The sequence below is a fragment of the Sebastes fasciatus genome, chromosome 23 (genome assembly GCF_043250625.1).
Source record: "Sebastes fasciatus isolate fSebFas1 chromosome 23, fSebFas1.pri, whole genome shotgun sequence".
Lineage (NCBI taxonomy): Eukaryota > Metazoa > Chordata > Actinopteri > Perciformes > Sebastidae > Sebastes > Sebastes fasciatus.
Genome location: NC_133817.1, coordinates 13084851 through 13098119, shown reverse-complemented (window position 1 = coordinate 13098119; position 13269 = coordinate 13084851). Strand labels below are relative to the sequence as shown.

At 38.5% G+C, this 13269-nt stretch overlaps 1 protein-coding gene across 2 annotated transcripts in view; it reads left to right on the top strand.

Annotated features, from left to right (window-relative positions):
• apaf1 (apoptotic peptidase activating factor 1) overlaps nt 1-8608 on the top strand; it is a 52930-nt gene extending 44322 nt beyond the window's left edge. For both annotated transcript variants that reach the window (XM_074625955.1, XM_074625954.1), the window contains one exon: nt 6990-8608. In XM_074625955.1, coding sequence (XP_074482056.1) covers nt 6990-7136 — 147 coding nt within the window. In that variant the 3' untranslated portion in view covers nt 7137-8608. The remainder of the gene's footprint in view (nt 1-6989) is intronic.
• The last annotated feature ends 4661 nt before the right edge of the window (nt 8609-13269 follow it).

The window sequence follows — 13269 nt, the reverse complement described above, 5'->3', positions numbered from 1 at the left end:
TTCTCAGATGCTTCTGTGTAATAAACCTCTCACTGCTGGGCGATGAGGTTGAAATCAATATCATGATAAACACTCAGATGCAAGTTTATTAGGCACAGCTAGCTGAAATGAATGCAGCTTGATACAACAGTCCTGCAATAAATCCTACCTTCATGAAGGTTATAATGTTCAGAGAGGTGTTAATGATCATTTTGGGGGCTGCAGTGTTCTGGTGCTGTTGAATTGAGTTATAGTGCTAATATTTTGTCAATGAGGGTACTAAATATTAGAAACACCTGTCTGTATAACACAATACAATTCAACAGCACCACAAACCTCCAAACTAACCTTCTCGTCTGTCCAATAGATGCCTCGTTACATGATGCAGCTGAGTCATGTTACCGTCGGGCTTTATGTTGCTAATTTAGTGTTTCTTTTGTCTCTTTTATCTTATTTTTGTCTGCTGGCGTTGTATTATATTTAGAGATCCCTTGTTGATTGTTTTTAATGTTCTTTTTTATCATTTATATTGCTCACCATCTAGGATTGGTGTAAATTCAATAAAGGAAGTCAATAATACTGGCTGGTATATGGAATAATCTCCATCATATTATCCCCTTATTCATGTCTTTTCTCAATATATTTCCACTTAGTCCCACATGTGTGTGCCTTGCATTAGTATTCACGTAGCGTAGAGGTCGACGCTTCCGAAACCATCCTTTGAGTTAATTTCAGCAGCCTCAGCACTGGAAATATTTCCGTCCACCGTGAAGACAATCACACAAATACACACAGTAAACACCCCCAGGGGTATTGTCCTCTCAACACCAACACACACGTACTGTACGGTCCTTTAGCATCAAAGCGCAACGCTAGCTCTCCCATAAATCAGTGGTCCCACAGTGATGGCGTTGATATCAGCACATCAGCCATCTGCTCCGAGGATATGGGCGCTCGGTGTCACGCACAAAACACTGCTGCGTATTCCCATAAGAGATAACTCAACCGTATGGAACCAGTGTAGCTGTTGTTATGATGAATGTGTTTTTCTGTTTACAGCATCTTTACATCTTTTAACTTAGAGCTTGGAGCATGATAATAGAAGTATATGATGGTCATCCCCAATTTTTGGATTGATACCATTTGTTACACAGATTTGGTGCTAAATTTAACTATTTTTTACCACTCAAGAATTGATAAAAATGGCCAATAATCCCTCCAAAATACCACATTAAGACACCAAGACTTTGAGGAACACCATAGAAAAAGCCACGCTGTGATTTGATATCAAAAACCTTTGACCTTTGGAGAATTTCTGCAAGAATTTCATTTTTCAGCGATTGGATGGCGAGCACTTCTGTTCTGGAAACTGCTCAGAAACCCCCTTATTGTCAGTATACCTAGGAAAACCATTCATCCTCTGAATTCTCTAGGTCTCTAGTTTGTGGCTGTAAAGTTTCATGAGGCTGTGATTATCCTAGAGGTCACCACAGGTCATTCTATACAGTGAGGTCAAATTTTTAAAAATCGTCTCACTACAATAAAATGGCTACTATGGGGACTAACATCATCACACATGAATACAATTGGGCTCATTGGATCCACACGAGTCTCAGCTTTACAGTCATACCCAATTTATGTAATTCTAGGACTGTTTATGGACCCCAGTATGCAGAAATATTCAAATACACCATTTTAAAAATAGGCGAAAATAACACATTTATACTGCACTCAAAAAACTGCATGTTTTTTCCCCAAATTACATGTGATTATCATAAAGTGGGCATGTCTGTAAAGGGGAGACTCGTGGGTACCCATAGAACCATTTTCAGTCACATAACTTGAGGTCAGAGGTCAAGGGACCCCTTTGAAAATGGCCAATGCCAGTTTTCCCTCGCCAAGATTTTGGAGCGTTATTTAGCCTCCTTCTCAACAAGCGAGTATGACACGGTTGGTACCAATGGATTCCTGAGGTTGTGTAGTTTCATATGATATCTGTATCATGATATAATATGATACCTTCCCTCTAGCACTAAAACTGAACCTGCTACAGCCTCTGAAAGACAGTAAAGTTGGTCGGGATGGTTGGTCTTAGGGGGTTAATCTTAATGTTCAGTGCACCTTTCTGTGTTTGTTTGTCTTCTATCGTGCACCTTCATTTTCCCCCTTTTCTCCACTTTTTCTTATCAAATAAATCACACTGTTTCTTTATTTCTCTGTCTCCCTCTCGTACATAAATATGCATGGCATCCAGTCTCCAGTCTGGTCGCCGGCCTCTGCTGTAAATGATTCAACATAGTGATTTTTTTTTTCCCCCCTCATAGTAAATCCAGTCTGAAGCGAACATCATTTTCACACTCTCTGTCCACACATTTCCCTCCATCCCATCAAGCCGACTGACGTTTTTAAACATTTATTCAGTGCCGGGTTTTTTATTCTCTCTGCTAATCCTTTCTTCTGTAACCAGTCGGAGTCGTGGAGGTTTTATCATTCGTCTGTTGCTTTTGTTTGTCCTGGGATTCAGCGTTGTTGTTCTTCGACTCTACTTGTTCTCTCCCTCGTCTCCGTCTGTCGGTTTATTTCGGTGTTTATACATATGTGTGTGTGTGCATGCAGGCGTCTGAGTATTATTTCTTTGTCTGAGCTGAGGGTGTTTCGGCAGCCATCTTTCCTCCAATTCAGATGCTATTACACTTTAATCAAGTGTCTCGTTCCCTCCTCTGATACCTGCTCTGTTTCTATCCTCTCTATCGATCCCACCTTTTATCTTGTCTTTCTTTCTTTATCCAGCCACACATCTCTCTTTCTCTCTCTCTCTTCATCTCTGGACAAAACAATCCACATTTAATCTATATTTAATGATCTGTATGGGAAAAAAAAGTATATGTTGCAGCCTTTGATATTCTGTGTCTCCACTTTTCACACCAAGACTACTTCATTTGTCTTTTTTGAGGCCAACAAAACCATGCATTGTGACATCCAAGGTTTATAAAATCGAGGCTGATATATGATACAGGTATCTTTCTGTGACCTTGAAAAGTTCTTTTGCTCAGGCGTCAGATGAAAACCTTTCTTTTTCAAATTGTTGTTGTTCTCTTGTTGTTGCTGGTGCCGCCTCTTAGCACTCACCTTTAACCAACTCTGTGTAATAATCTGATTTGATTTGACCTTTTCACACAGAGTCAACCTAAAAATTGTATATGTCACGGGGTGAGTCATTAGCATTTCAGACGTGGATGCTCTTGGACGTCAAAGCTGTCTATTTACAGGGCTGAAAAAAAAGAGAGAAAAAAAGCCTTTCACAATTTAAATCTGCAAAAACCCCAGGCTACATCTGTCCCATGCATGCATACAAGTCAAATTGTGCATATTAAAGGCCTTTACACACCGGGAGCATGACGAAATAAACAACGTGAAAATGTGAAATACTTGCCTGCGAATATTTTGTATCAAAACTATTAATACCGGCAGCGATGCAAATATGCACACCAACACTTTTTCAGTGAAAGAAACAAACAAAAGACATTCAACCAGGAAACCATGGAAACTAATAGTGATGTTGACTTATTTTTTCACGTCAGTCACGACGGTATCGTCAGTCACGTGAGTTGCTAGTAACGTAAACCATGACCGTTTCCTAACCCTAATTAAGTGGTTGTGTTGCTTAAACCTAACTTCCTGTGAAAATGGAAGTTTATTTTTAAAGGACACTATGCATGTCACTAGTATATGTTGCTGGTCCGTCCAAAAGTAACGCATGAGGGGTACCCCGTGTACTCCGATGCTGAGGGGCACTGAGCAAGTGGTGGTATTTGACAAGTTGGGAGTGAGAATGTGTTGTTTGGTGACGTCACAGAGACTATGTCCATATTTTATACAGTCTACATTGATAACTGTTGAGATCTGTCAGGATCGGTCTATTTCAGCTTTCTCCGGTGATCAATCAGAAGCAGGTTGCTATGTTGGGGAAACAATAAGACATTTTGAGTTTTTACAAGTTTAGAAAAGTAGAGACAAATAGCCCAATAAGTCACAATCAGTATATATGTTTGTCAGCTTGTAGAGACACAAGACGCTGACACTGTCGCTGCCACCCGCGTTAACATAAATTATCACTATGCAGTTGTTTTGCATCTGTTTCTCACCCTGTGCGCGTCAAAGACCTCATGCAGTCCAGTAATCTCCAGAGGATGTTGTTATTTAGCACACAAAACAATGATTAATCGTGTTTAGCCCTGTGATTCAGTCTGTGTGTTTATTTATGAACCATGTAGACACATGAAATCAATTAGTTTGATTAAATGTCACGTTCACATCTCAAGTCACAAACATCACACAGATTAATCGTGTTTTCTGAATACATAAACAGATATAATAATAGCCATTATGTAAAGCAGCCATTAATTGCACTTTTGTATAATGAGTATTTTTCATAGCGTGCTGTTGTAAAATGTTTTTTCCTGGGTGATTCTAGTGAAGGGCCAGAGAAGGACACGTGCGTGAGGAGAGGAACCGTGATTCCTCTTTACACGGTGAATTATTAATACCTGCGGGTCAGCAGGCCTCCGACTCTTACATTTATTTAAGGCCTTTTTCAAACAGAACATTTATACATTTAATATTGTTGGATCTGACCTGTGTCAAGATGTCAAACCAGGAAATAACTTAAGTCTGACCAAGCTCATGGTCTTTATTTATATTTAGTCAGACTTGACCTGTTCTTTGCTCCATGTAAAGCTGGTCCAACACCTGTAAAACACTTCTCACGTCACACATGTTTCATACTAGTGTACCTGGACGTTGGGCTACCAGTCTGTGCCCACTTACCCATAGAACCCATTTTCATGCACATACCTAAAGGTCAGAGGTCAAGGGACAACTTTTGAAAATGGCCATGACAGTTTTTCCTCACCAAAATTTGGCGTAACTTTGATCATTATTTAGCGTTCTTCCCGACATGTAAGTATGGTTGGTACCAATGGATTCCTTAGGTCTTTCTAGTTTCATATAATGCCAGTATAGTACAACCTGCGTAGAATAGTAACAGTGGCAGGGTCCGCCAACAGGCCGTTGGATTTTTAAGAGGTTAATTTAAAATTGATACAGCATTTTGGAGAATCGATACAATATCGCAAAACATAATATCGCGATATTCAAATAGTTTTTTATATTTTCTTACAATCTTACTATTATTGGTTGGAATTGGTTGGTACTTGCTTATGTAAGTCATATTTTGTTTTACAGGAAGAAAAGACTGATTTTTATATTAAAAACCCCCCAAAAATACAGTATTGTTAAAGAGAACATTTTTCATTTAATATGTTTCTGTCTACTTTCTTTTTTCACTAAGTCCTCAATAGTGATTATTTGTTGTGACATGGATGGCAAAGTTACTGTGAAGCTTTTCTATTTCTAGTTAACCAGCTGCATTTTTAGGCACCCAAACTTGTGTGTGTGTTTGTGTGTTATGATGGTGGCTGTGGACGACGTCCAATCAGCAGGAGTATGGCCAACCCCCTGCAGCAACAGAAATATGCTGGGCCATTTTTCAGTGTACACACACACTCACACACTGCAGTATATCTATGGTATAGCATGATTTCAATCTGGTGGGGAAAAAAATTAAGAACACCTAAGGCGTACAGCGTGTTTCGATGCCATATCAGGAATATGCAAATGAGTTCCCATTAATGATGAAGGCTTTACGTGATTAATGGACTGTTTGTGTGTATGTGTGTGTGTGTGTGTGTGTGTTGGGATTGTTCTGTAAGCTAGACATCTGTTGCCGCCACCTCTTCTGTCTGTCCGCCTGTCTGTCGAGGGAGTTGGCCTGCTTTCTTTCCCACACACACACACCACACACACACACACACTTGCAGAGCCACCAAAGCTTTAGAACAAAACCAGACGACACCACTAAAAGCTTCAACCCATTGATTGAATTTGTGTCGTCTTTTATTCGGATGGAAGAGGGACGATTTTGATGTGAAGTTATCATGGTTATTGTCAAGTTGAACGTGCACACACACACACACACACCCACACACACCCACACACCCGTGCCAGACTATAAATGATTGAGTTGATGTGTCTTTGATGATTCATCCCAGTGAGATGGAGCTTCAATGGAAAATGTCAACTTTAAACCGAGATTAAACGGAATCACTCAGGAAAGCTGCTGGGGGTTATGTGTGTGTGTGTATGTGTGTGTGTGTGTGTGTTTGAGGGGAGCGTGAGGGTCTGTGTGTGAGTTTGAGTCTGGTAATATAATACTATTAAATTCATCATGGTCTCCTTGGCAGCAAATATAAAGCTCTTAGTCAAGTCTCTCTCTTCCTGTCTTTGTTTCAAAGTTGTGATTCAGATAAAGCCGGATGCAGCACACTATACAACTTTCGACATTATTTACCTGTCCTGAGAGATGTTTTGAGATCTGAAACAAATTTATATCATGCATTAACGATTCATTTTAAACATGTTTGATTTTATCGTAGCCAGAAATAATAAAAAAAATATGTACTAGTTGTTATGTACACAGTGACTTCTTGCTCGTTTTCATTGAATATTGAGATCATTTGCCACAATTGCAGATCTCTCAGTTCTGTTTGTGCTCCCTCATGTCAGCATGACAACTGCTTGGGACAAACAGCATCTTCCTAAAGGAACAGTGTGTAACAATTAGGGGGATCTATTGGCAGAAAATAAGAATCGTTGTGTTTTTGGTACCTTAGAATGAGTCGTTTATAGGGAGCAGGTCCTCTTCACGGAGCCGGCCGCCATGTATCTACAGTAGCTCAGATCGGACAAACCACTGTGTTAACTTTTCCTGCTTGGGCCGGAGTTGATAACGTGACTTGTATGAAAAGCCATTTCTTACATTGACAAAGTAGAAAAGGGGAAACAATTTCTTTGATTCTATTTCCTCCCCAGATGCTCTACAACATCTGTTCAGAGCCTGAAGCATTTCAATAGTCTCTCTGTCTTTCTTTCTCTCTGTGTCTGTTGTCCAGTGGTGGGATGTGGAGAAAGGCGAGGCGCTGCAGACCTTCTTTCCGACGGGAACGGCGTTGAAGAGGATCCACGTCTCGTCCGACTTCTCCACCTTCGTCACCATCGACAGTATCGGCATCCTCTACATCCTGCAGAGGGTGGTATGAAGACCAAAAAAAACAAAAGGAACAAGACACTACAATCTAACCAAACACTACTTTTGTCTTCTGTACTCAGAAGTAGACCTGCTTTGTTGCATTAAGGACACTTGCAGGAGGCTAAACTGAAAGCAATAGAATCCCAGAACCAAACACGTCTCAGATACTACGTTCACATTTCTACTACACTCTTTCTTCAGCATTACAATAAAACAGGCTCCACTAACTTTACCAGTTTACACCAGCATTAAATGAAAAATGCAGCTACATGACGGTTCAGAGAGTCTTAAGATTCCTTCTCCAGTCCCTCTGTTTTACACCGGAAGACACTAGATGATTTTTGTAGATGAAATAGAGCAGAATCTCTTATAAAAAAACAAGGAAAGGTGCATTAAAAGCAGCGTTTGTGACGATCAGGTCTTCTCGAGCTGACCTTTTGAATCATTAGTAAATAGGTTAATATCAACAGGTTATAGATATGTGATCCTTGCATCAAATGTGAATAATACATGTTAATCTATATTGCATTATGGCTGAGCATCATTGCATGTGATGTGAGAGGTTTTCATCTCCGCTGTATGTGGTGATATACGCAATCGTGCTGTTAGAAGACACACGCTGTGATGTTTTTTTAACTTTAATTTTTCATATTTATGTTTGAGGGTTAATCTTGTGTGTCTGGTCTAAACTCGGTCATTGCGATGAATAGTTTTTGAGCCTTTTATTTACACTGCAGCCTTATAGTCTGAATGTGAATACTGTCGGTACTGGAGGGGATGTGTGTTTTGTGTTTTGCCTTCTCAATCCACCAGCATAGATGGGACTTCTGGTGCACTTTGAAAAGCATTAAAAATGGATTAAGTTTTAATGATCAGGCATTTGAAATTGAAGCCTGCGAGTCTATTTGTACATCCGTACTATTTGTACTTTTGAACTTAGATCAGAAAGTTGCAGACTGTGATTTATAATGTATAATCAAATTTCCACTTGCTAATGTTAAAAGGCACTTTTTGTGCTTTATGAATTACTTAATTTTTTATTTTGTGCCAGCTTTAACTCTTTATAACAGTTTTTTTTACTGCACGTTTAACTACTGAGCCTTTTCCTGTTCTGAGCACTTTGAAGCAGGAGGTACAATCTTTCATGAAGCTTTTGCTAATGCAGCTTTGTTCCGACACATAAAAATGGATCCTTACTTTCATTTGACCAAACTGATGAGTGCTGTTTCTCGATAAATTGATAAATATAAGGATGCATTTCAACATTTCTGAACAATGCTGTTGACATTTTCACGCTGTGCTCTTCCTGATTGGTGCTTTAAATTCAATCAACAGATTTCCTTCCAGTGAGGAGGCCTCTGTCTAAAAAAATTGCTGAAATATTGATGTCTGCTCAGGATGTATTGATACTGTTTTGATATACGGTGAGTTGCAATGTGAGTGTAATTTATAAAAGATTAAACTACACAACGCTATGATGATGATATGTGTCTGTCTTGATTTTGTTACCCGTCAAGTTTATAGTGATTTAATTTCCTATTTGTAGATGATTCTGTTTATTAACTGTATCATGTGTGAATCTATCAGTCCTGCATTTCCTGTCACCTGTAGTGTTTAAGCTGCTGACGCTACATCGGTCTTGAAACCCCATGCTGAGGGAAAGTCAACCTAATAACCTGCTAAACAGGATACAATCTTCATCTGTTTGCACTTGGATATAAAAATATGTTCAGTAAAGGTTGAAAATGAGCTGTTCTGATACTTGCAGAAAACGAAGACTGTTAAAGTGATAAATTGATTTGATAAACCTGATTGACATTTTATTTGGAACAGCTTTATTCTGATAATCAACAATTCATCATTCACAACACCCAACTGACATTTATTGTTTACAGCACGCAATTTTTGTTACCTCTGCCCAAAATGTCAATCAAAAGCCACGCCCACTGACTACACTGCAGGCGAATGTCTGGCACAAAGTCGAGAGAGTGTTTGATAGGGCGGAAGTATTGATCATATTTCATTATTATAATAAAACTACTCCATTTGGAGTCAAAATTATACAATTTAGTTTTTTTTTGTGATTTAGTACTGTGCACAATGGTAGAGTCTGATGATGCACGGGGTAAATGTCATGGCCAAAGGTCATAGTATTATGAGAATAAAGTCAGAAATTTTACGTAATTATCTTTTTTTCTCGTAAAGTTCTAACTTTATTCTCATATTACGACTTTTTTTTGTAAAGTTATGACTTTATTCTCGCAATATTACAACTTCTTTCTCGTTAAGTTATGACTATTCTCATAATATTACGACTTTTTTTTCATAAAGTTATGACTTTATTCTTGTTATATTACGACTTTTTTTTCTTGTAAAATTAAGACTTTATTCTCGCAATATTACGACTTTTTTCTTGTTAAGTTATGACTTTATTCTCTTAATATTACGATTTTTTCCCGTAAAACTGACTTTATTCTCATAATATTACGACTTTTTTCTCGTAAAGTTATGACTATATTCTTGTAATATCACTTTTTCTCCTAATATTATGACTTTTTTTCTTGTAATATTATGACTTTATTCTGGAAATCTCAGATTTTTTTCCCCTCAATGTGGCCCTAATACTCCGTCGTACATTTGCTCTTTGGCCCTCACAGCATTAGACTTATATACTATATACTTAGACTGTAAACTGTGTTACCTTCATCACAATCCTCAAATGTTTTGTTGCTCCAGACAGATTTTTTTTATTGCCTAAAATGTTTCTTTAGATAGTAAAAGTTGCTGTAACCCCTGACCTATAGGGATTACTATGTGTAGCTCTCCCGCCACACGGGGCGCTGCTGCACAAACATGACGTAATGAACAAAGTGCCACTTCCGGTTCGCTTACGATGGCGGACTAGCCAAAACCAAGAGGAAACGGTTTGAAAATGTTTAATTTCTTGGGAAATTACATGAAGAGGAAAACCAGAAACACCTGGTTTAAAGGTAAGTTTACTCTGTTACCAGTGTAGTGTAGTCAAATCAAACTATTGTCTTAATTTGACTACTCTGTATTTGTGTGCATGCGTGTAAACATAGTAAATAGCTGGAAATATTTCACTATTTCACAAAGTTTCAATTTGTCAAGTATTTAATTCACACAGGAGTATGCAAAAATAGGCTGGTTATTTATTGAATTACCAGAAAACATGCTATATCGTGATATATAACATTATCGAGATATGAAATTACCTATATCGAGATAAAAGATTTTGGCCATATCGCCCAGCCCCATGTACTGTGCAGCCATCTGTATGTATTTTATGTGCAATGTGTGTTTGTATAAGACATCTGATATGTGTGATTTTTGGTTTGCAAATTGCATGAATTCTTTATAGGCCACCATATTGAGAGTTAGGTCTCCTGTGTGTTGGCCCACTGTGTTATTAATCTGAGGTTGGTAACAACCTCATAAGGTTGAGTTTTTCTGTGCATGTGTGTGTTCGGTCTTTGCAAATCTGTAGTTATTTGTGAAAGCAGATCAAGTCTACCTCTTTAAGAAATAGTTATAGTGTTTAGTGTAATAAATCCAGAGGAGCGGTGACTGTTTGAGTGTTTTCTGAAAGATTATGGGTTACCAGTATTTTATTATTTTTAAAAAGCTTGATTTTAGTTGATGCAGGCAATTCGTCCCTTTGTTCGTTTTTAAGGAACATTTGAGATATTGCCTTTGAGGAAAACCATGCAATTTCCCCTGAACGTTACATATCTTTATTTATACGATCTCCAAGTGACTTTATGAATACATGTTATTGCGGTACACACATTTCTCCTTCTCCAAATAGCTAAACCACAGCAGTGAAAACATCCTGGAGCTGCCACTGGTGATGACATTTAAATGGTTGCTGAATATAGACAAGCTGAATATATAGCTTCCCTCTTGAAATTAGACACAACAGGTATAAATATCATGTATACTGACATCATACTACTGATTTACACACAGGTTGGCGGACAGTCTGGACGGCGGTCCATGATGACATGAGGTGTTTCACATTTACTGAGGCAATGTAGCTGATGTATGTCTTTAACACCTCCCTGTCATCGCATCCATCAGTTGACTTTGTGTAAACTTGCATCGCTGGGAGACGGCTGGGATCCAATTGTCAGTGATTGATAAAGCTCTAGTGTGATTCATCAGTGCCTAATTAATTAGATTTCTATGTGATGACAGATGTGTGTGGAGGGCTAACATGGAAGGTGAGCGTGACCGTCAGTAGGTGCCACATTTTACTGGAGGAGGAAATGGTAGTACAGTATCAGGGCTTGTTGCAGGGGGGTTTATGAGGATTTAGATTACTTGTCCCACAGCAATATAGATCCATAAAATAAATACTAATTGGATGGTGTAGGGTTGCAACTAATGATTATTTTCACTATTAATCAATTAGTTGTTTGGTCTATAAAATGTCAGAAAATGGTGAAAAATGTCATTCAGTGTTTCCCAAAGCCCAAGATGACGTTCTCAAATGTCTTGTTTTGTCCACAACTCAAAGATATTCAGTTTACTGTCATAGAGGAGTAAAGAAAACAGAAAATATTCACATTTAAGAAGCTGGAATCAGAGAATTTAGACTTTTTTTTCTTAAAAAATGACTCAAACTGATTAATCGATTATCAAAATTAGAGCTGCAATGCTTAATTGATTGGTTGTTAATTATTAAATTAATGTATGTATGTTTAATGTGTATGTTTTTAAGAAAAAAGTCAAAATTCTCTGATTCCAGCTTCTTAAATGTGAATATTTTCTGGGTTTCTTTACTCCTCTATGACAGTAAACTGAATATCTTTGAGTTGTGGACAAAACAAGACATTTGAAGACGTCATTTTTCAGCATTTATGACATTTTATAGACCAAACAACTAATCAATTAATCGAGGAAAATAATCGACAGATTAATTGACAATGAAAATAATCATTAGTTGCAGCCCTAATCAAAATAGTTGGAGATTATTTTAACAGTTGACAATTAATCGATTAATTGTTGCAGCTCTAGACTGGTTGAAGTTGTAGCTCATAAGTCAGCTAACTTGGAAACTTCAGTAAGCCTCAATGTTGCCTGAAAATGACCTCAACCTTTAGAAATCAGTTACCGCTTTCATTAACAACAAAACAATGACAGAAAACAGCAGTTCAGACTGAAAAACAGGCCACTCAAAAAACCCAACCAACCTCGTACCAAGCTCTTTTCCCTGTCGTGATCTCACCCCCTGTTTTTCCTATTGAGGACCAGCTCTGAATACTTGTGGTAAATCTGTCCTTTATATAGATTTAGAATAGCGACGGGCTCCAGCACACAACAAGAGGCCTTATTATCTGGCCAAAACAGGACGACATTACCTCCTTATCCTCTGACAGTAAACTTGAAACCATTTGTCTCGGGGTCTTTAGACGTTCTGGGCGCTGCGGAGCATCATGGCTGCCAGTCAGATTCGGGAACCGGTCCAATCATGGTGCAAGACTTGGAGCAGCCATATGACATGCTAATGCAATGACGCCGGCTGTCAGTTAGACTTCAGTGCTTTCTATTTATATACTGTCATTTAGTGGGTGATGTAAAGGCGGCCTGCTTTTCTGCTGCATATATCGGGGCTGTATATATTCTCAGTGACGTCTGAGCTTCCACGATTTGAAAGTGGTTTTAAAAGAGGAAGGAAAACATTGTGCCAAATTTAGGCGGCGTCTTTTATAGGTGGTGGATTGGATGAATGCTGCGCGGAACACAAATGATTTTTGAGGAGGTTTTAGTCATGTTCCGGCTACGATTACTCACATTTGCATCAGAGCAAAGAGAGCTTAGCTGTCTGATTTTAGCATGCAGTTAGCCACGGGCCTATGTGGGGAAAATATAAGCATCTTAATGATGTCATCTTTTTTCGCAACTACACCTGCGTGGACTGATTTGCCAAGTGCAGATAATCAGCTGCGATCCCTTTGCCTTCAAAATGCAAATTAAACATATCTGATACTTTCAGGCCTTGAAGGCGGGGGGGAGGGATTAGTTTCAGTTTCAGGTTTGAAACAGCAAATTCATTCGTCTGTATGCTTCTTGCTCTTCCTCTGAGTGCATATTTGTGTAACAAGGTCTCTCGTGTGGCT